At 42.9% G+C, this 22037-nt stretch overlaps 1 protein-coding gene across 2 annotated transcripts; it reads left to right on the top strand.

Moving 5' to 3' along the window:
* The first annotated feature begins 9798 nt into the window (after positions 1 to 9798).
* Positions 9799 to 20049, top strand: LOC308186340 (nuclear pore complex protein Nup153-like). 2 transcript variants are annotated; one of them, XM_080608491.1, is made up of 8 exons: positions 9799 to 10584; positions 13025 to 13235; positions 15361 to 15609; positions 16813 to 16952; positions 17035 to 17160; positions 19339 to 19449; positions 19587 to 19625; positions 19726 to 20049. In XM_080608491.1, exons 1-8 carry the CDS (start codon positions 10345 to 10347, stop codon positions 19804 to 19806), a joined length of 1197 nt encoding a protein of 398 aa, XP_080464617.1. In that variant the 5' UTR covers positions 9799 to 10344; the 3' UTR covers positions 19807 to 20049. The 2 variants fall into 2 exon arrangements, with proteins under 2 accessions (XP_080464617.1, XP_080464618.1); XM_080608492.1 differs by lacking the exon at positions 19587 to 19625.
* The last annotated feature ends 1988 nt before the right edge of the window (positions 20050 to 22037 follow it).

A 22037-nucleotide genomic window follows, 5' to 3' on the forward strand; every position in this document is an offset into this window, starting at 1 on the left:
GTTACTGAACAGATATGTTTTGGGGAGATATGGTGGCCAGGGAGGCGTGTGTGTTTGTGTGCTTCCTCTTCTAGTTAAGGTTCTGGGGTTTGGTTTTGTCAGGAAAATTCGATGAGGCACCTTGTGTAAAAGGAAATGTTAACCAGCATTTTTCAACACGGTGTAGTCCCTTAAAAGTGTCATAGATGAAAAGAGGCCATAAACGCTGGGGGAAAAAGTTAGTGGGAAACTGAGAGCAGGATCACATTCAGTAGTGAGAGAGCAGCAGCCTAGGGAAAGCTGATGAATGACTGTAACAGATAGTTCTATTTTAAGTGTAAAACAACACTCAGTACTTTATAATGGTGGTCTTACCAGAGGGTTCTTCTCCATGGCTCCTAAAAGCACGTCTTGAAGGCATTCGAGTGCAGTGAACTTAAGCTGTAAGAGTTGGGCTGGTAAGCTTGGCCTGATTTGAAGCTGTAGGCACGGGGCTATAATTTCTGAACAGGCTACAAAAGAAACTGTACCACTGTGCTTTTCAGTGCTCCGTTTAGCAAAGCCATCAAATTGTTGCAGGCAATTGATGTTGTTCTTCTAAGAGCACCTGAAAGATATTTTTGTTTGAAGAGTTCAGAGGTACCGGTTAATACTGGTTCAGATAATTACAGCCAGCTCTTGGTGTTTGTGACCAATAAAGTTTGTGGCTCCAAAAGGAGTGGGTTAGTGCTAACTGATTAACTGCTGTATATGCAGAAATATGGAATCTGATTACTTACGCAGAGAGCACTTAAAATGTATTGTTTTGCTGGCTCTCAGTGAGTTGCATCTTAATGCTACCAAGGAATAAGCTTTTTGCTTCTGGCCCAAGTTTTTTAATTTGGTGAAAGCCTTTTCTGTGCACGTGCACATGCCAGAGAGGTTGCTTAAGTAATAGAAGCTATAGTAGCTGCTATCTTCTGTTTTTTGTAGAAGACAGAAACTGAATTCGTTAGCTTTGTAACTGTTATGCATACCAGAATTGGTTTTCTCCCTTTTGAAAATAGTAGAGGGTATGCCTATGTCAGATTTGGTGAGCAAGGTGATCAGATGAGGGCACTGCAAGACTGCCAGAACGCACCAGGTCTGGGGGGAAAAGGAATCCGGCTGAGCATAGGAATTTCTAAAAGGTAACCAAGGAGTTGTGCATTGATACAGTTATTCTAAATAATCAGATTCTTGTAGCTCTGCCTTTGGAAAGTCTGTGGCCCTTGCTGTAGTGGCTGTACACACGATGCAGTCTACAAAACCAGAAATGCAGAAGTCCTATGTTTTGACTCCCTGGATTCATCAACCTGCTTCAGGATGGCTGGGGGAATCCAACTGTTAAGTCTAGCCAGACAGCGCAACTTGGGCTTAGCTGCCATTGTAACCAGCCTTGTTTCTCAACAGTAGCAAAGCTGAATGCATTGGTAAATATTTTCAGGTTTGGGCCTGCATAAGGTAGAAGGGACAAGAAGTGGTTTTATATGCTAGGGAGTTCTTGTTCTTAGAGCTTTCCCTCTAGTTTGAGAGAAGCACATAACTAGTTTTACAGTGGGTTGACAGGAAAGAAGTGGGGGGGAAAAATGGGAACGCAGGGAGATAGCCAAAGGCGTTATTACTAGAACAGGTTTAGAATGCTATTCTTTGCTTTTCATGAGCTTAGGGCAATGGGGAGTTTAAAGCTTAGCACTTCCTGAGAGGGTTTCTTACTCTACCGGCTCAGTTCTATCACTTATTTAAGGCAATTCAGGTCTCTGAACGGTTAAAGAATTGATACCAAATTTGATGAACTCTGATCCAGGATACTGACAAAACAGGACTTCATATAAACAATTTCAGTATGTTCATGAGGTTAGCTTGTGTGTTCTGTTAAATAGTAAAAAATGACACTTCTGTTTCTGTTTACCTAGCATAATTCTGCAAATGTTGCCTCCTTCTGCTTTAGAATGGAAATGCTCTTCTCCAAGAGAGCACTGTCCAAACTTCTTTGCCAAAATTTTTTGATTAAATTAATATTGTTTTATTTTGAAAACAAGAATAAGCCACAAACATGTTTTCTTGCTTCGGCTATCCAGAAGAACGTCAACAGTATTTTCAGATTTTCCTTCCCTACACAACTGTATGTAGGAAGAGTGCAGTTGGAAGCAGAAGACCTAAGATGATGTATCTTCTGTTTGTTTACTACAGTAACAAGACAATGGATTACCTCTTTATTAGAACTTGTGTAGCTTTGCAGTATTGAAACAAATGTAGGTATTAAAATACACATCAGTAATACGTTTCTGAATGGCTGAGTACCGTGCTCTCTTAGCATTGAAATACCCAGCCATTGGATTAGTTTGTCCCTCATGTTTGCTGAGTTTGGAAGCTATTTCAGAATGCCTTCAGCTTGTATTCTTCCCCAAAAGCATAGAACTCACTTCTCTGCATCCCCAATTCAAGTGAGAGAAACTGGGCACTGCAGACACAGGAGGTCTGCCTGTACAGAATCAGTGAAGACAAGTCTAAACAGCGGATTTTTTTGAATATGCAGCTGGGTTATCTGAATGTTCTTTATGCAGTGTACCTCAGTTTTAGTACAGATAGCACTTGTCTTGGTTCTTGTCATTAGTCTGAAGCTGCCCCTGAGAAAATCTTGAAAGGGAAAGTAGTGAAAGCTAATCAGCTGGCCCTTTCTTCTTAAGAACCAGTGTATTTTGTAATTCTCCCACTAATAATAAGGCGTCACGCTGGAGAATCGCGATTGTGTTGTTAAGCAAGACTGACTTCACCTGAGCGGTATAGTTGGCAGCTGTTGAATGTTTAATGGACTTTAAACAAACAAAAAAACTGAGCAGGTGGAGGTAGACATGGCAAACTGACAGGCAGCGTCAGATGCTTCTTTGAAATGGATAATCTGACTCCATTCACTTCTTTCTGGAAATAAGATCTAGTAATTAACCAAACAAAAGATAGAAGGGTTAAGACTGCATCTTTAAAGCAGCTGTGCTTGATAAATGTCTCTGGTCTTAAATCAATCTTTAGCAAAGCACAGAGACTTAGCAGCAGCTTGCTTATGCCAACGCTAAAAATACTTGATGTGTACAGGTAACCATGTCAAGGCTCTGGAGTTAATCCATGAGAACAATTCCTTCTGGTATTGGCAAAGGTGAGGATGCTTGCTTCTATAGAAATGAGGTTTTGAGCTGTGACTTAAGCTGTCACTTAGGTGACTGTTTAGGAAAGCTTCCTTTTAAGCTTTGAAGTATGTAAGCTGACAAATTGTTTAAGTTCAGAACTGGGTTTACAGTCTCTTGTTCTCTGACTGTATGCAACTTCTCATGTTTCAGACTGAAAGCAGAATTGCAGCGGTACCAGTCATACAACTATAATGCTTATTGCCAAGATTACCAGAACTACCACTCGCAGAGGAGTTACGATGCTTACGCTGACTACAACTACAGCTCCTATGCTCCCTATGACAGCATGCAAGCTGTTGGAGACTGCTCTTTAGGAGATTCTTTAATGGCTCCAGCTGTTTTTGAGGTAAAGATACTGCACGCTTGCTGTAAAGAAAATATTTCACAGATAATATGTTGTACAGATTTGTGTGAATCAGCAAAAAGAATCCGAAGTTGAAAACATGCTTTCTGCTTAGTGTGAAGTTAAAAGAGCAGATTCCATTCAGAGGTGTTTGTATTTAAGTGCTTAAATAGTAAATCCATAGAATTAGTGATTTATACACCATTATTTGTTCACGCATACCAAAGAATGGTTTTGACAGCATAATTGCGTACGCTTCTTCTGTTCCTGTTCTTCTGATTTGCTTTGCTTAAAGCAAATTAAACAGTTGTTGTAAGTGGTCTTATCGTGGTCAATGTATTAGTTGTGACCTCCGGAGGTCCCTTCCAACCTGTACTGTAATATTGGCTTTCTTCTAAAAATAAGTAGATAAAATGCCATCTATCCTTGTAGTTGTAGGAAGAAGGAATGGGTTGAGACTGCAGCACTTTGAATCTGTGATGCTTTCTGAAATGAGTTATGATTAAACTTAGCCTTTTCTGTCTTTCAGGAATCTTCAGTTATGACTGCAATCGGTGATGACCTAATTACTGACGGTAATAAGGGTTCTATCATTGTCACTTGAGTTTAGCCATCCTTGTGCCTTTTAACAATACAAGCCAACCTCTACTGGATGAAGAACATCTTGAAAATTCAGCTGAGGTCAAACCTCTGTGGGGTTGATCTGCAATCAGCTGGGGTTTTAAAGCTGATACAGCATACACTGACCGCATCAAGTAAAACGGGACACTGTCAATGCTTCGCAGCAGGTTTCTTGTACCTGTGCCTTCATTCCCATTTGAAAATGGTCTAAGACAGAATTTTGTTCTTTGTATTGGTTCCGCTAAACAGATTTTATATTAGAAACTCAGTAATATGCAAAAGCTTTGTTCTCCACCCTGAGGTAAAAGCTTATGTTGCAGATTCCAAAAGGAGGATTCAGCTTGCACTTACAAATACGGTACAAAACATATTTGTGTCCTGGAAGGTTTGCAAAGGTCCTCACGTGGAGGCATTTTGTGTTAGTGTTTAGAAACTATCCTATGTAACGTGTATTGCCGTAGAAGTGAATTAAATGACTCTTGGGAGGGTTTCATGGCTGATTATCCTTAAACGTTATCTTTACTATCTTAAACATTGTCTTTGTCTTTATCTTGAAAGACAGTTCTAGTCCCAGCCTTCTAATATAAAAATTCCCAAAAGTTGGAGCTGTGAGGCTCAAAATTTTAGAGGACTAAATACCTCACTAAAATTAGTAGATCTAATAGCTTATTACACTTAGCTTAAAATACATTTTATTAGCCATTTCACGTGAAGTTTTTTTGTGCGCATGCCTCAGATTTGATACTTGGACTTACCAGGCTTTTATTTTCAGATCCACAGCTCTACTTGGATGTTGATGAAATGAACAGACAATTCACGGAGACAAGCGAAGAACTCTACGATTCACTCATGAATTGTCACTGGCAACCTCTGGATACGGTCACTTCTGAAATCCCCTCTGCTATTTAAGCGTCTTCTAGAGCATGACCGTTAGGACCAAAGTGCTAAAACTACATTTCTTCTACATTATTCTAGCTCATAAGTTTTAAAGCACAGTGATAGGTTGGGTTTTTTTTGCTATGCTTTTGACAGTTTCTGTAATCTTTTTGTTCATCACTCTCTTCTTGGAGCATCATGAAGTCATGTAAATATTCGAGAAATGTAAAGAGGTAAATGGGGTCTTATCTTAAAGATAAGACTTGCCTGTGTAAATAAAAAATTTGTATCTGCAAACCTGCCAGCAAGGGATTTTACTTGTACCTGTGTGCAGCACGTTCTCTTCCGGCTTATGGAATTTAACAAGGTAGTAAGGGTATTTCATCTGTCTTTATTTTTATATGGGCATTAGGACACAAGCGAAATCTAGCTTTCCCTTGTTTTCCTGGTTCCTTAGGTAAGCGACAAGCCAAGCCTTTCATGTGCTTGCTTAGACTGGAAGTATGTATGGGAGACACTCACAGGCCTTGCTATGGAAACACCTGTGCCCACTTTTTCCTGCAGGCTGCTGGCTCTAACTGTACTACTGATATATGCTAGGTCAGCTAAAATTGGCTTATAAATAGGGTATGTTAAGCATATGGAAGTGTAGACTTCAACTGCCATAGCTACAAACATCCCGTGGAATGAGGATGACGTCTGCTGGCACTCTCTGCATCAGCATTCAGTTTTCCCTTGCCCTTCTTACTGTTAGACTTCTCAGCTGACGCTTTACAGCGAAGAAATTGCTACAACATAATCCGTGTTCTTAAACCTAAAAAAAAAAAATCTTGGAGAAAACAACTTGCTGGTTTTCCCTCCTTGCTGGCAAGGAGAAAAATAGTCCACCAGGAACAACAAAAAAATCCTAGTAACAGCTCCTTAAGTTATACCCTCTGCTACCCTCTCTGATTGCTCTGGTCTTCCTTCATTCGTGGTAATGAAGTTTTTAAAGCTCTGGTAGAAGGATGACAGTACTCAAGTCAAAGGAGATGAGAGCCATGAGGAAAGCTTTGCTTTAAGCTAGAGCAGTCTTGCGAGTTGCTGCCTTTATGCTGTTCTTATCTTGAAGGGTACAGAGTCTTTTCCAGTCATAGGGACTCCATAACCCTATGAGTATGGAGAAATAGTTGCTAATTAACAGTGTGTATAATAAGTAAGTGAGGCTGGAAACAAAAGAATATTCCTCCAAGAAAAAAAAGGAAGCAGAAATTACTGTACTTAATAGCTGGGGAAGCTGTTAAAGCTAGTTGACACAGTTCTGGTACTGCCGTGTGTGTTTTGGGGGCAACATAAACCATAATTGCTGTGATGGCAGGTAAGAATCCAATTCTTTTTTATGGCTTAGTGTAGTCAGTGAAAGCAGTGGTCCTAAGCTGCATGCTGTTCTTAAATGTAATGCAAATTCTCTTTTGTGACTCCTCAGTACTTCCAGGTTACTTGTAGCTGATCACCAGCAACTGCTTCTGTTAGCTATTAGCTGTTGGGTTTTTGCTAGGAATACTTTCAGTCCTGAATTGAAATGATGATATCCTGAAACAGAAGAGGCTCTTGGAGTATTGTAGGAAGCACATTCTTCCTGGTTCTAGTGCAGGTGTACACGTAGGAGGAGACAGAAGGCAAAGAACCTCACATAGGTGGAGGGGGTGAGGTGGCATCACAGTTAGAGCTGTTGCAGTTAACTCTTCCCAAAGCATGAAAGCAACGTGGCTGGGAACAGGGATTTGTTGGGTTGCTTCTTTGTGTGAGCCAGGGAGTCTTTTGAGGGGCAGATTAATAAGAATATGACACAAGGTAGAGGTGCAATAGATGAAGCAAAGAATCTGGGTGGGAAAAGGGTTGCTTGTACGTGTCTATGGAATTGTTTCAGGGGACTGAGCTGGGGCAAATTCAAGATAATAGATGCAGCCTCCTTGAATTTGGATGGCAGTGCTGAAGCTTCAAAACCTTACAAGCTTTGATGCCACTTCAATTGTAGTGCATAGCTGTGGTACTTGAGCTCAGAAGTGCAAACTGCACAGGATTTTTTTATCTATTTTCTTCAACGTGAGCAGCAAAACATCTTCCAGGAATATGCCTGGGTGCTACGCTGCTTTGACACGGCTTGCTTTGCATCACCAAACACAGTAGTTAGGTTGCATCGAGTACTTTGTGGAAACATTCATTGTGTTGTCACCCAGAAATGGGATGCTACAGATGTGTGTTGGCCCGGCAGTATCAGTGCTGGTTTTTGGCCTTTGAGAGGTTGGTCCATAACATGTGACCTGTGTAATGAGGGGCCCACATAGATTGGTGACTTCATTAAGTCTGATGCTGTGGTGGTGTGTGACCCAAGGCCCTGAACGTCAGAAAATCAGGCTGTGGCCACCTATTTTATGCAGACTTTGCCTATTAACAAGGTCTCTACACTGTACGTTAGAGACGTGCGCCTCCTTTTCCGGACTAGATAGCGAAAATACCAGTTTTGTAGTTCAGTGAATGAGATTGGTTGGGCTGTTTGTTCTCCAGAGCTGAAAAATGTTGGGAGTGTATTCTCTTGGAGTCCACAGAAATGAAAATGATGAGAGGAAGAGAACGTTGGTTGCAGCCCGCGTGCTGCTGTTATGAAGTAGTTCTCTGATGTCTTTTTCCCTCTGCTGAGACTTATCAGCCTATCGTCCTTTCCTGTTAGGAGCGCATACCTGGCTTGGGATGGTGTGCGCAGTGCAGATTCTTTACCGTAAGAGCGCAGTGAATGCCAGACTTCTTCCTGTACTGCCGTGTTAACCGTGAGTCATAAATTCAGGAAGCAGTGATTGCATCGGAACTGCTAGAATGCTTTGCGGAGTCTTTTTACTGGGTAAACTTCACAGCTGCAGTTACAACTTCCAGCCTGTGTTAGCTGAACACATCGTACTGGTGCCCGCCATCAGTTTGACAAAGATGGGATTGCAGTAGGAACTTGCTTTCTTCCTTCTTTTTAATTAAACAAGTCTTTGAAGCAACTTTTCCAACACCGCCATACTTCACTTCTTCCAGTTATTTTCTGTTTTACTTAGCTGAAATGTTTTTTTTTCTTCCAAGCTTGAGGAAGTTTTCTACAAGAATGTCCCGTAATGATTTCATAAACTCTTTTCGTTGTACCTAGCTGCAACAGAGAGTGGGGGGAAGATTGATCAAATGGTGATGATCGCTGTCATTCTGCTGGACACGCAGATACTTGCCTTTCGTTTTGGCTCATTTCTAATACCAATTAACTTCAGTGCCTCGCGTTAATAGACACCGTTTGACTGCATCGGCAAATGTTTCTGAGTCGTGAGTGTCATTAAAGGCCTGTCACCCTATGGAAATCCTTCTAAATAAGAAAAATGGCATTCAAATAAATAAATAAAGCAGCGTTTGAACTTATGAGCAAACCTAGCGTAGCTGCCTTTGACGCTGATCTGGAGGAGAAAAATCACGTTATCACGCTACTATGGTTGCCTTAATAGGTTTGGTGTACATGAGGGAGGGAAGTATTATGTGATGTTTGCCTAGCTATTACATGGCCGATGCAGGAGGGGTTTTAGTCAGTTCCCTGAGCACGTATTGTTGCAGAAGTCGGTGATTTCACTGCCCAATGTCTGTTATTAAGGGCACGATTCATGTCCCGTTATCGTTTTTATTCTTTATTTATGTGTTTATTTTCTGGGGCGGCGATCTGTCACGATGCCCATCGTTCCCCTGCCGTGGGGTAGAATTTAGCGTGACGACTGCCTCCCGGACCAACGGGGCCACGAATCCGGCCTAAAACACTGCTTGTGCGTTGGTTGTCGGCGTGGGGGCTGTTGGTTGTCGGTGCGGGGGTATCGGTTGTCGGTGCGGGGCTTTTCTGACGAGCACTGTGGGCTCGGGGCGCCGTCCCACGCCCGGCGCGGTGCTGCGGCACACCAGCGGTCGGCGCCACGGCGCGGGGAGGCTCTGGAGGTGACTCCTAGCCCCGTGCTTACGGTGGCCGGGCCGGGGTTCATTATGGCGGCCGGGTCCTGAGGGCGGGAGCGGGAGGGCGGCGGGACCGGGACGGGACCGGGGCGGGGCGAGGAACGGGAGCGGCAGCGGGAGGGGGGGGCGCGCGTTCCCGTGAGGGGAGGGGGCGCGCGAGGGAGGGAGGGGGAGGGTGTGAGAAACACTCCGTAGCCAATAACTTGGGCTCAGGCGAGGAGCTCGGCGAAGCAGGAATTTATTCGCGATCGCAGTGGCGGGCGTCCCGTCCGTGCGAGGACTACCGCACACCAAATTTCCCTGGTGTATTGCCAAGCACTTCCCCGTGCAAGGGCTTACCATACACCACATTTCCCGAGACTCTTCCTTTCTCTCCCTTATCTCACGCTTCGTCCGTCTCCGGCCGCGCCCCTCGCGGAGCTGCGGAACCGCGGATCAGGACTCCACACTCGCTCCGTACAAAAGTACGTCTCAATCACACGGCACACAGAGTCTCACCCGACCCCCAAGGCAATACTTCCTATTTCTTACCTTGGTCTGTGCACAGAGTTACCGGATCAATTCTCAAAGCCGGAGTGCCTGCCTTCTTCCCTTCCCCACTCCTTCACGGATCCTGCCTCTTTCATCAGTCTCGGGCCCTCTGTCAGCTCTCCGCAGAACCGCCGCCGTCGATGCACAGGACCGCTGAAATCAGCGGGGCATGCCTTCCTGCTGCTGCGGCGGTGGGGCTCCCCAGTAGGCGACTGGCTCCCGGACGAGCCCCCAAATTGTGAGAAACACTCCGTAGCCAATAACTTGGGCTCAGGCGAGGAGCTCAGCGAAGCAGGAATTTATTCGCGATCGCAGTGGCGGGCGTCCCACGAGCAGGAGCGCCCCTGCTGGTTCCAAAACCCAGTTTATATACTTTTTGATGACGGGACCCTCCCCTGTTTCCCCACTGAGGGGGTGATCCAGGCTCACAATCTGTCTGATGCTTCCCAGACAATGCATGGCCTTCAGTTGCCGGCCTGTTAAATTTCGAATTTCTTTCGACTTTTTTACTGGTTGAAGCGGTAATGGTTCTTCACTTACCTGACTTGACTCAACACCGTGATTTTCCCCGAATTGTTCTACGGAGTCTGGTTGTCTGCATTTTACAAGGTCGCCTGCTAAGCGTTCTTATCGCTGCAAGCACACCTCGATACCCCATTCCTTACCTTTAAACAACGTAACTCTGCAAAAACAACATTTTTATTCCCACGAGGGGCAGGGCAGGCCCCGCGGCGCGTGGCGGCGGGGGGCGGGGGGGCCCCGTGACGGCACCGAACGCGGGGGGGGGGCGGTATGGCCTCGGGCGGCGCGACCGGTAGCGGCGCGACCGGCAGCGGCATGGCCGGCGGTGGCAGGGCCGGTGGCGGCGGGGCGCCGGGCGGCAGCCCAGGAGCCCGATCAGGAGGAGGAGGAGCAGGAGGAGGAGGAGGAGGAGGAGGAGGAGGAGGAGGAGGAGGAGCGGCCGGCGGCAAGGTGAAGAGGCGGCGCCACCGTTTGGGCGCCGCGAAGCCCCCCTGTGCCAGGAGCAAGCGGGTGAGGAGCGGCCCCCCCACAGCGGGCCCTTCCCCCTCAGCCCACCAGTTACCCCCTTACTTACCCCCTTACCTTACCCGCCCCTTTATCCCCTTAGTTACCCCCTACCCACCTCCTTACCCCCTTAGTTACCCCCTCGACCGCTTAGTTACCCCCTTAGTTACCCCCTCAACGGCTTAGTTACCCCCTTAGTTACCCCCTCAGCCCCTTCCTAACCCCCTCAGTTACCCCCTCAGCCCCTTACTTACCCCCTTACCCCTCTACCCAGCCCATTACCCCCCTCCTCCCCCTCCCCTTCACCCCCAGCCCGCTGCCCTCAGGACCCCCAGTGCCACCCCCAGGGCTTTCCCCGCTCCCTGCACCCCTCCTCAGCCCATCATCAATTCTCTGAACGTTACCTGCCAGGCTTTGCTTCTCGTTTGTGCTGTAGGGTACAGCAGGTTGATGGTGAAAGCGGTCCGTCAATTCGGGGTGTGAAAATCCCCGTGCTGGAGGGGGGACGCGCCGAGATCCCTCCCAGCAGCTCTTTGCTAAGAAATGTCAGGACGCCCAGAGAGATGCTCTGGAGATGCCCTCTGCACATGTTTGTTCAGCCAAAACCTCTCCGCTATTAAATGAGCAACGTAGCTGAGGGGATTGATTATCATATGCAAAACCAAGGGAGCGCTACGCATGGATAGCTGCTCATTTAGGTTTTTATCACTTGCAGAAATGCCAAGTCCCTTATACCACATATTGACAATCAATCTTGTCCATCTAAAGCTGGCCTGGAAGGGCAATGCAAACATTCCCCACGCTTACAGAGCAACCGTTGAAACCTCTGGCTTGAACAGTGCATTAATGTTGAAAGTGCCATAGCTTGCGTGTGCCGACACTGTGTAGCTAACTGATAAACCTTACACGTGGATTGAAAATAATCAGTGGAGATGGTTTTCTAACTTTTCCATTGTCTGTTATCTCTGCGTGTTTTCCAGTAGGTTTATTTAAAGAGTGTGCCAGAGCAAACACGTGCGTGGGGATATCTGGGGGATTCTGCACAGAGAATGGCTGCTGCACATCCAGCGCAGATCAAATTAACAGTAACTTATCGGGGAAGAGTTTTAATGATTTGATAAATAGACAAACTGATAGGTGTTACATGTGTGCATTTATTATAGCAGTTAGCTTTGTAACCAGACGAATCGTGCAAATGTTCATAACGTAAAAGGACGAGCTTTGAGCAGATAGCTTGCTTAGAGCATTTGTCAATTAATTTCAGTTTATTTTCAATATCATGTCCACTCTGCAGAAGGTTCTGTGGCTTAATGTTAATTGTCTCTCAGTGATGCAGTTGGGGAGGCACGAAAGCGACCGATGCGATTTTGTGAGGTTATACCTCTGGTTCTGATCCCTACCCCGCTGTTTTTCTCATCCTTCCCCCTACAACTTTAGTCGATAAGTCGATTCTTAGAAATACTTAAATAGATGTGTTTTGTGTGCTTGTGATCCTAATTACAGCCCACCAAACCCTCTGTCTCTTACCATTAAGCTCTGAAGGTGCCTGGGCACTGTAGGCAGTATAGTTAGCAGCTTCAAAGTTCCTGGGAACTAGTCCTGGATCTAATTTACCTTTTTTTTTTCCCCCTGCCTGCAGGAGGGATGATTAGCAGGATGCCTAGCTCATGATTGTCAGCTTTCTGGATATTAATTTTTATTATTAATTTTTATTATTAATTATATTCATTTATATTAATTTATCTTTTATTTAACCGTAGTTCCTGGGGCTTTCGGTCAGGTGGGAATTCTCCGATCGTACCCGATGTATGCCGCAGAGTCAGTCTTCTACAAAATACAGCAACAGCTTTAGAAGGCTCTTGCAAGAGGAGGTGCTGGTGCTATAGCTATAGCTGTGTTTCTTGCAGGACATCTTCTGGGTTAGCCTGACTGTTGAGAGCAGAACTGTTTTTTGTGCGTATAGTCACTGCAATTCAGCATTACTAAAATTGAAAATATTTAGATTCACTGATTTTAATGGGTAGTATGGTCCTGACTGTCGCAGTAGATAATTGCTGAACTTCTGGTTTAGTTGGTTTTCACGGGAGGGTGCGAAGAGGAAGAGTCCTGGAACAAGTCTGTAGGTCAGGAGCTGTTCAGGCGTAGAGTTTCCTGATAGCCTTGCAGATTGACGACCTGCTGGTGAATTTTGGCAGAGGTTTCAAAACTTTGAACCTTGCCAAGGTCACTTGGAAGTGCAGAAAGTGATAGGTAGTTGTAAATCAATCTTAGGTGAATTTTAGGTTTACCAGAAGTGTAGCGATCCTATGCCAGGGATCAACCTCGTCGTCGTCTTCTGAATATTTGCTGTATAATATCTGTCTTCAAGGTCCGTGGAAGGTGGTATCGCAGCATATGCTGTTGACTGCGTTTCTGTAATTAAACAAGTGTTTTTTCTTTCAAGCAGGGAATAATTAGCAGAATGACAGAAACTGTGAAAAATATTGTACCGGCCTGGCTGCAGAAGTATTTCAATAAGCGTGAGGAGGAGTGTGTAGACAGAAATGAATCTGCAAACCAGGAGGAGACTCCGGTAAACTATCACCACGATTATTCAGATGAAGATACCATAATCGATGAGAGATTCACGCCTGAACCAGCAGGAATTAGTAGACGAGGTATGTGAAAAATCATTTGGAATTCTGGCCATCTGTATTTATTCACTGATTTCTAGTTTTGAATCTGAATTTCAAAAGGAAATTGGAATGAGGGTTTTGACAGAATGAAAAAAACCCAAAAAAAGTCAAAACAACTGTTTGTGAAACCGTCTTAGCTTTAAACTGTATACACAGTTACGAAGCATACATCTTATGCTCTTGGAAGGCATCAGTTAACTTTAGGTACTCTATTAGCCAGGTGCTAAATGCTGAAAATAAGTCATTTGCAAGTGTGCTGGGTTGCATTTTCCATCTTTTAAAAGATATGGAATGAAAATCTGTCTAATTGCCTAAGGCAATTAAAAAAATTAATTTGTTTTGCAGTCTTCGAAACAAAAGACTAGATGCTAGAATGGCAGAGGAAAATTCCGTCTCGTGTCCCGACTTTGTTTGTTTTGTTTTGTTTTTTTTTTTGTTTTGGGCTTTGATCAATTTAGTAAAGTTCCTCGTTAACTTGATGGTGAACTGGGGAACTTGTGCACGGATGTGGTTTATGAGATTATTATCCTTAAAATATTCAATAACTTTAAGGTCTACGCGGGGGGAGGGGGTGTCTTTGAAAAGGTATTTGGACCGTTGGCAACGAGGTTTGCAACTCCTTTACCTCATGAAAGATTAATTTGTCTTATATCCAGTGCCTCTCACTGTTCCTGTAGTCCTGTTGTATAAATTTGCATCTATTCTTATTTGAGTTTCTCTTAAATTAGCTGTTTTGGGGAAGTCAGCTTTTAATAAGTGAAGAAGTTTTGTCTGAGCGTGCGTAGGTAACCATAGATAATGTGGAAAGTCAGTTGCTTCTGTTGTTGGCAGAATCAAAAAATAAGGAGGAAATATCTTTGCCTCCAATCTCATCTAATTGTAAACAAGGAGATTGATGGCTTTCTGTGTAGCTGTAGCTTGGGAATGAGTTTGGAGAAAAGAATAGAGAAGGTCTTCGTGACTGAGGAACACATGTTGGCTTTCCTATGTAACTGCGTGAAAGGAGCTTTCAGTAAGAACAGCTGCACTGCAAGCTTGCTAACTCCAGGAGATCAGGAGCAGGTGGACACCCTGGAACCTTTTGCAGCTTATGTTGCTGTCCGTGGGTGTTGCTTACTATGCTTAAGAATAAGATTTTTTTTTTTAATTATTACTACATTTTGAAACCAATGTGTTTCTTCAGTTCTGAGGTATCAGTGTGCTGGAGCCTATATTGGGTGGCCTTCCGCCTGAAGAACTTTCTGTATCTCAAATGGTGCTGTCCTAAAAATCTGCTCATGGTTTGGAGAGCTAATTAGTGGTACTGCAGTGGTTATGAAGATTGAACTAACTAGTTTAAGCTTCAGTTCAAGTATCAAGAGGATAGTGGCTCAAAGTCATTTGAATTGCCCAGATTCCTGGGAGAGACAGTAGGCTTTCATCAGGCAAAATACCCATGAATAGTTCCATTCATTTAGCAAGATAGACTTCAAGGCCACCTATTCCAGGCCACTGGCATTGTTTGCAGACCCTTTGCTTCAAGAGGGAAAAATGCTCATCTGGTTACTTGGGTCAACATCCTTGTCCCTTGGGTCAAAATCCCAATAGTTAATGGGTAGGAGATGATGTTTTGCCTCTAACGTGAGCTGATATGGAAGAACTTGGGAAAAAAGTACTGCAAACGTTCATTTTCATGTTGTGTATTCAGATTAATGTAACCTTTGTTCCAATATTATGGAAGCTGCAGTGTTATCTGTAATTTACCGTGTAATCTCAAATTTTGTAAAGCTTATTGCAAGCTGTACATGGGAGAAGGAGTATATATGTTTGATTTAGTGAACGGCCAAGTCAGCGTTAGAGCATTTGAGCACGGGGTCAGAATGTGGTGTTGTAAAACCTCATAGTTAACTACTTCTGGATGCAACATTAATACTGTGTATCGCAAGCAGTGTTGTTGTTGTAGCCAGACAGTTAGATGCAACCGTATCTGGGTGAGGAAGAAGTTAAATTTGGCTTCTCTCTTTTTGCGCTTAGAACTTGGCAATAGCATGGCTGTCGATAGGAAACAGGTTTTGGCTTCTGTGAGCTTGTCTATAGCAAAGCTAATTATCTCCCTGTTCTTGTCTAGAACCATCCACAAGTAGATCAGCACTGAACTTCCCAGTTGTGTTAACAAGGCCCTCTCTTCATCGGAGCCGTCTGAATTATACCATGCTGGATTCTCCTGTCCCACCTTGTCAGCCCTCGACATCTTCTGTATTTGGCATTGGCAGTCCTAGGCTGTCCTTGATAAAAGAAATAGAAGATTCTACCTCTCAACAAGACGATGATAACATCTCAACAACCAGTGATTCCTCCTCTAGAGCATCTGATGAAGGTGATTTTTGTGTTCTCTGTTTAATTGACTTTTTTTTTAATGTGAAGTACCTTGCGTTCTTTAATATTCCACATCACCTTAGTAAATAAAATAGGTGAATGTCAACTTTGGATGCGAGAATTAAATTGAATTTTTAGTGGTTTAGAAGTATATAATCCTATCACCTTTTTAATAGAAGCGTGCTTTGGAATACGTTTATGATACCCTGATGTTAGAAAGAGTCAATGCTGAAATATACACGTTCAGCTAGGTTATATGTAAATTTTGAACTGGGACGGTAGGAAATCAGGCTGACTTGCCGTAGCTTGACAACTAGGCTGATTGTCTAGAAGGAAGAGTGACTCAGAATATCTAACAGACAGCTGGTTAAATGTGAATAAGTGCAGGTGACAAACAGGAACACGAGATGTTTTCCTGTGTTTCAGCAAGAGAAGATAAAGAAACTACTCTGTCATAAGCTATAGGCTGTTTTTTGACCTTTCTTGGTAGAAGGCTTCAGCTGTCAATACTTTCATGTCTTTTGCCAAATTCATTGAGGAAAGCACACCATTTTAAAATAAAAAATAAGCATCGTGTCGATGTAGGTTGGTACGTAGGTCTTCTTGCTGAAAGGGCGAACAGCAGGTTTGCAGCTTTTTCTAGTCCCCCATATAGACAGGGACTGACATGTGCTCAGCAGGTTTTGCAGAGAACTTTTGTACAGCTGAGAGTAGAGTTGCTGGGCTTTAGCAATATAACCTGAGTGCACTAGAACTTTCTGGTGTGTCTTCGTAAAACATACATGGGCAGAAGATCGTTAACTCTTAGAGCAGCCTTTGGGGAATCTTCCAGGTTTAAAACCTATGCGATTATGATCTGTGCTGGCCTCCAGCCTTTTACCAACACAGAAAAAAGCTTTGTCCGTACAAATGCACTGATGTTTATGCGGTCCTCTTTTATCTTAGCCTGAAGGAAAAAAATATCTGCATTGGAAGCACAGTATTAACTTGGTAAGATTGCTGAAAACTACTTGCAGCTCTGTGAACAGTTTTCAAGTTTGTAGGTGATACTTGGTTTTCAGTCTGTACGTGAAGTTGATCTATTTAAAGAAGCTGAAGTCATGCTTATTTTTCTGTAATGAAGAACTTGAATTAGTGTGATCTTTATTGTTAAAGTTCTGTACGTACGAGAGGCATTTACATCTAGCATACGTCATTTTGGCAGATGTTGCAGTTTTAAAAAATACTTCATCGTCACTGCTCTGGCCCACAGAAGCTGAAAGAACTCATTCCCTCTCGCAGCATTCTGCAGCTAGCTCTAAGAAACCTGCATTCAGTTTATTTGTTTTTGGAGGACTGTGTCCTGTAAGTACTGCACAGTATTTCTTTTAATCAGTTTGAATGTGTACCTGTTTTTCTATCCACTTCTCATACTGTGTTTCCGTAGGTACGTGGAAGCACGTCTGTTTTTAAGCAAAACCAGCTTGGGTTTTCTCCATTTTACCCCGGAAAGACGGCCTATGCCGGTGGTGCAGCTGTAAGATCAAGGCAGCCAAAGACGGAACCTTATCAGGTATGAGAAAAGTAGTGTAGTGGGAAATAGTGATGGAAATAAAAAAAGCAGCACTGCCAAAGGAGCTTTGAGCAGGGAGCTGAATATGTGGTAACAGTTGCTCTTCTGCCCTCTTGGTCTACAAAAATAGACGAGATTGATTTCTGTTTAAATTCTTTAATGACAGTTTTTACCACAGGTAATACTTGTCAGAAAGAACAAGAATGACAGTTTGGGCTAGTTGTTGGTAGTTGGGGTTTCTTCTGTTGTTAGGTCTTTCAAAAAATTCCATTCAAGTGCCATTGTCTGCCTCTGACTACATTACGTTAAAATAACTTGATGCAAAAAAACCAATGACAGCATAACTTTGAAAACTTGTGTTTATGGTAGCAAAAGCTACAGTAGTCAAACCTGGCTAATATTTATCTGTGGATCTTCTTTTCCAAGCATGCCTACATTCATGCTATGGATATGTTGTATAAACCTGCAGTCTTTGAAAATATCTAAAATCAACTTTGCTGATCCTTTGTTCTTCTGGTACACAGAGGCATGCAGGACTAAATGCAGTCCCAAGATAAGCAGTAACATGCTTTCTGTTTTGAATGATTCATATAGTTCTTGGAGAGAGTTATTTGCCCCCAAGAGTTCTTGGAAATAGCAAATAAAAACTGCTGACAACTCTGATTAGCTAGAGCTGAATCGAAAAGGAAAGTCAAATCAGGTTTGGTAGGAATGTATTTAAATGAAAGTGACTTTTATCGATAAATCAAAAGGAATTTGAAGAAAATGAAAACGCGGGTTTGCTGGCTCTGTTCTGACAGTCCATTTGTGCAACGGAAAAAGGGCAGTACAAGTACCTCACTTACGGGAAACCTTGAAACCTTGTGGTGCAAAGCTGGGAACCCTCTTTGGTCGGCTATTTTTGTTTTTTACAATATTACTGCATTATGGTAAAAAGAGGAACCAAAATACTAGGCTTTTAAAGGAGAGAGTAGCTTGCTTCTTGCTGCTTGCTGTGAATGACAGCAAGGTACTAGAGAGTCCAGCGAAGGGCCACCAAGAAGATCAAGGGACTGGGAGCACCTCTCCTCTGAGGAGAGGCAGGGACTGCTGGGCCTGTTTAGTATGGAGGAGATGAGGTTCAGGGGGGATCTTATTGGTGTATATAAATACCTGAATGGATGGTGCAAAGAGCATAGAGAGCCATTGTGTTTTCAGCGGTGCCCAGTGCCAGGTCAAGAGGCAACAGGCACAAACTGAAACGTGAGGCTCTGTCTGAGCATCAGGAAATGCTTTTGCACTGTGCGGCTGATGGAGCCCTGGCACGGGTTGCCCGGAGAGGCTGTGGAGTCTCCCTCTTTGGAGGTCTTCAAGAGCTGACTTGACATGGTCCTGGGCAACCTGCTCGGGGTGGCCCTGCTTGAGCGGGGGGGTAGACCAGGCGATCTCTAGAGGTCACTTCCAACCTTAACCATTCTGTGGTTCTGTGAGTCTCACTTGTGTTTTTACATGCTGCGTGGTCTGCTTCCTGTCTTCACATCGTGTGATAAGCACAGTGTGGTTATTTGAGGGGTTTAACCTGGGAAGAAAAAAAGTCACACCAAAGGAAGTTTTTGACTGATATTTGAAGTTGGGTGGTGCAAATAAACAGTTTACTTTTTCAGTGTAATGTTTAGATCTGTTACAGTTTAAATCAGATCTTTATCTTTTAAGACAAAGATTTGCAGCCAACTTTAATCTTGGGGGAAGGGAGGAAGCAAGAGAGAAGTAAAACTAGTTCCTGGTTATGATTGTATACACTGATTTTAAGATGGTACACTTAGACCATCGTGAAACTCTGAGGTCTGTGTTGTTACTGAAAATGCTTTCTGTACCACAAGCCTTTTCTTGAGTTCTGTTTCCCTGATTACTGCTTCGGAGGCCTTAGCAGTCCTGGCATCATCCGTCTTGACCTTTTACAAGTACGGAGTTCTTTTATTGCTCGTGCAACAAGCACGTGCAAGATGCACTGAGGCCCAAGGTAAACTTCATTAAACTCCGAATGTATTCTCTTCTTTATGGCTTGAACTCCCAGTGACTGCATGTTTCTCTGTCATCAGAATATATTGATTGTATCATCAGTGTAGCCTTGGGACATAAAATACATGCCTCCTTAGCTGAGAATTGACCATTGTAACACTTAAAATGCTAATTTTTCAGGCACAAAAGAGAGCGAAAGCTAGACAAGAAACTGTGTGGTCCCACGCTACCTTGAGTACCTCAGCGTGGTGCATCTTGGAGGCAGTGGAGAAGCTGTCAACCGCTTTGTTGGTAAATAGCACTTCTTTTAATCTGTTTTTGCTTCATGTGTTTATAAAACTTAGTAAATGTGCCATCAAAGGATAAAGATAAAACTATTCTTCCTTACGCTGTGGCCGGTTTAATTTATTGCGCTATTTTTTCAACAGGATGCTAAAAGAATGACATCTCTTTTGCCGCTGTGTTGTGTAAGTTGACCATGAACCCCCACATTTTTGTTGCAGGGAACCCTCTCTCTCAGGAAAAAAAAATTGCCCTCTAATAGTTATGCTTTGTTTTTTCCCTTAGCCTCCGGACATAGATAAACCGGATATTACTGACTTCCAGTCCAAACGAAGAAAGGTAAGAACCAATAATGTCTTAAGCTGAGGTAGATAACTTTTTCAATGCTTTATCACTATTAGAAAAATTTTCTCAAACCTCAGTGACGACATAGACATCAAATCAAGTTAATATTGGCATGTATCCACAGTAGATGATGGGCTGTGAAGATTACTCAGGTTAAGAATTATGTTATCTTTGTAAGTTGAGAGCAACAACTCTAGAACACACCAAGTCGTTTTATCTTGTCCCCCAACTTGGGGTGAAGCTGCATATTAAAATTCCTGTTGAGGCAAGTTTGCTCTTGAAGAAATGATCACAAATAGAAAAATACTGATTGAGTGGTCATATAGACTTTGTACAGACTTCCGTGTTCATTCGGGCACAGAAAACTAGTTTTTGTGCTTTTTATCACCATTCAAAGTAAAGAGGAGGAAAATTGTTAATTTCCGACGCTATAAATCTTACGCTCCTAAATTCCTATTTGGAGGTAGCACAGAACTGGTGAGAATGCTGTGGTAAAGCATGATTTCCTTTCATTTTGTTTAAAAAATGAAAACTAGTCATCTTTTTTTGATGACTTTAGTTAGGGGTATCATTAAACTGCAAAACTGTACCAGGCACAATAGCTCTTGGTGTATTAAATGCCTAACTGGGGGAATTAATATTTTTCATTTTTACCTTTAAAACTAGCGATGAACCATCGTTGGAGTCTGATAAATTTTCCATAAAATTAAATGGGCATCTCTTTCTGCGAAAACATCTGTGTTTCCAGTATCAGTCTGAGTGTACAAATGACCACTTGTTAAGTGTATGGGCTTCTTAGGCTGGAAATCAAAGTGGACAGTAATACTGGTTGCTTATTGCTTTTAACTCTTTCAATCTCTGTATTGTTTAGCCAGCACAATCTCCATTTGGTAAAGTTCTAAAATGAATGTAGCAGCAACTGCTTAGTTTTTAGGGGGGTAGAGGTTTTTTTTTTTCTTTTTCTTTTCTGACGCTATAAATCTTAACGCTCCTAAATTCCTATTTGGAGGTAGCACAGAACTGGTGATAATGCTGTGGTAAAGCATGATTTCCTTTCATTTTCTTTAAAAAATGAAAACTAGTCATCTTTTTTTGACGACTTTAGTTAGGGGTATCCTTGGGCTTATTAAATTGCAAAACCCTTAAATGACCACTTGAAGATCAGGTGACTGAAGGAAATAACAAGATGTGCAAACTTTTCATCTTCTGTTCTAATGAGAAAAGGGACAGTGTCTCAAGAAGTTTCTGTGCTAATTCCTTGACTGGATGGATGTATAATTAAGTTTACAATCACTTCAGAGTTTACAAACATCTCAGATTTCCTGGACCATCTTTTCACCATCTGCCAAATTACAAGGGCATGGAGAAGTGAAGTATATCATAAATATTATCCAAATAACTAAAACCAAATCTGGTGTGAATTCTCAGTTATATTATAGCAATACACCTGTGATAAGGCATTAAGAAAGATCTGCCAGATTTGCAACAGAGAGCCTGAAATTGTCAGCCACTAAATGAATGTTGCACGCAGCTGTCAGTGGGTGAAAGGAGATAGATTGTCTATTCATAATACTAGAATTCATAATGGTGGCGGGAGAAGGGTAGCCCGTGATGAGAAGCAATTATTTGCTGAGGAGACGATCGTGTGTTTTCCTGCTAAAGTGAACATGCGGTTGACGGAACACTTGTGCACTCGGGCTAAACTTCTGCAGTGGGTAGCAGTGATGTGGTATTTTTCTTATTTCAAGGAACTGTACCAGGCAGAATAGCTCTTGGTGTATTAAATGCCTAACTGGGGGAATTAATATTTTTCTTTTTTACCTTTAAAACCAGCAATGAACCGTCGTTCACTCGAAGTAGATTTGTGAACTTACATAAAACATGTCTTATTCAAGGTTTCAAACTGAATGTAATATTTTTTAGAAAGATGTATTTTTATATACTTTAGAGAGAGTGTGAATCCTATTACTAAGAGCTGGGAGATACTGTGAAATTAAAGCTGCAGCGTAAACAAAAATTTCCTGTTGGTATTGATTTGAACAATAGCATGCTTCCTAAGACTGTATTTTCTGATCCTTAAGACTGCAGGCGGAGCCATCGGTAAATCTTGTAGCCTTTAGGGTTTGTTTTCTGTCTGACAGTTCAGTTAAGTCAGTTTTGCAGAACACGCAGTGGTCTGTGTTAAAAATTAACTCTGGTCTGTGAAAATGCTTTGAAAAGGGAAGTCAAACCCACTACTTGAAGTGCATCTA

This window comes from Anser brachyrhynchus (assembly GCF_964034855.1).
Source record: "Anser brachyrhynchus genome assembly, contig: SCAFFOLD_292, whole genome shotgun sequence".
Taxonomy (NCBI): Eukaryota; Metazoa; Chordata; class Aves; order Anseriformes; family Anatidae; genus Anser; species Anser brachyrhynchus.

Coding starts and splice junctions, on each gene's coding strand:
- LOC308186340 (XM_080608491.1), top strand. CDS start 10,345: ATGGCCTCGGGCGGCGCGACCGGTAGCGGCGCGACCGGCAGCGGCATG. Junction 17,161..19,338: donor CAAAGACGGAACCTTATCAG/GTATGAGAAAAG, acceptor CTAATTTTTCAG/GCACAAAAGAGAGCGAAAGC. Junction 19,450..19,586: donor AGCTGTCAACCGCTTTGTTG/GTAAATAGCACT, acceptor TTTTTTCAACAG/GATGCTAAAAGAATGACATC.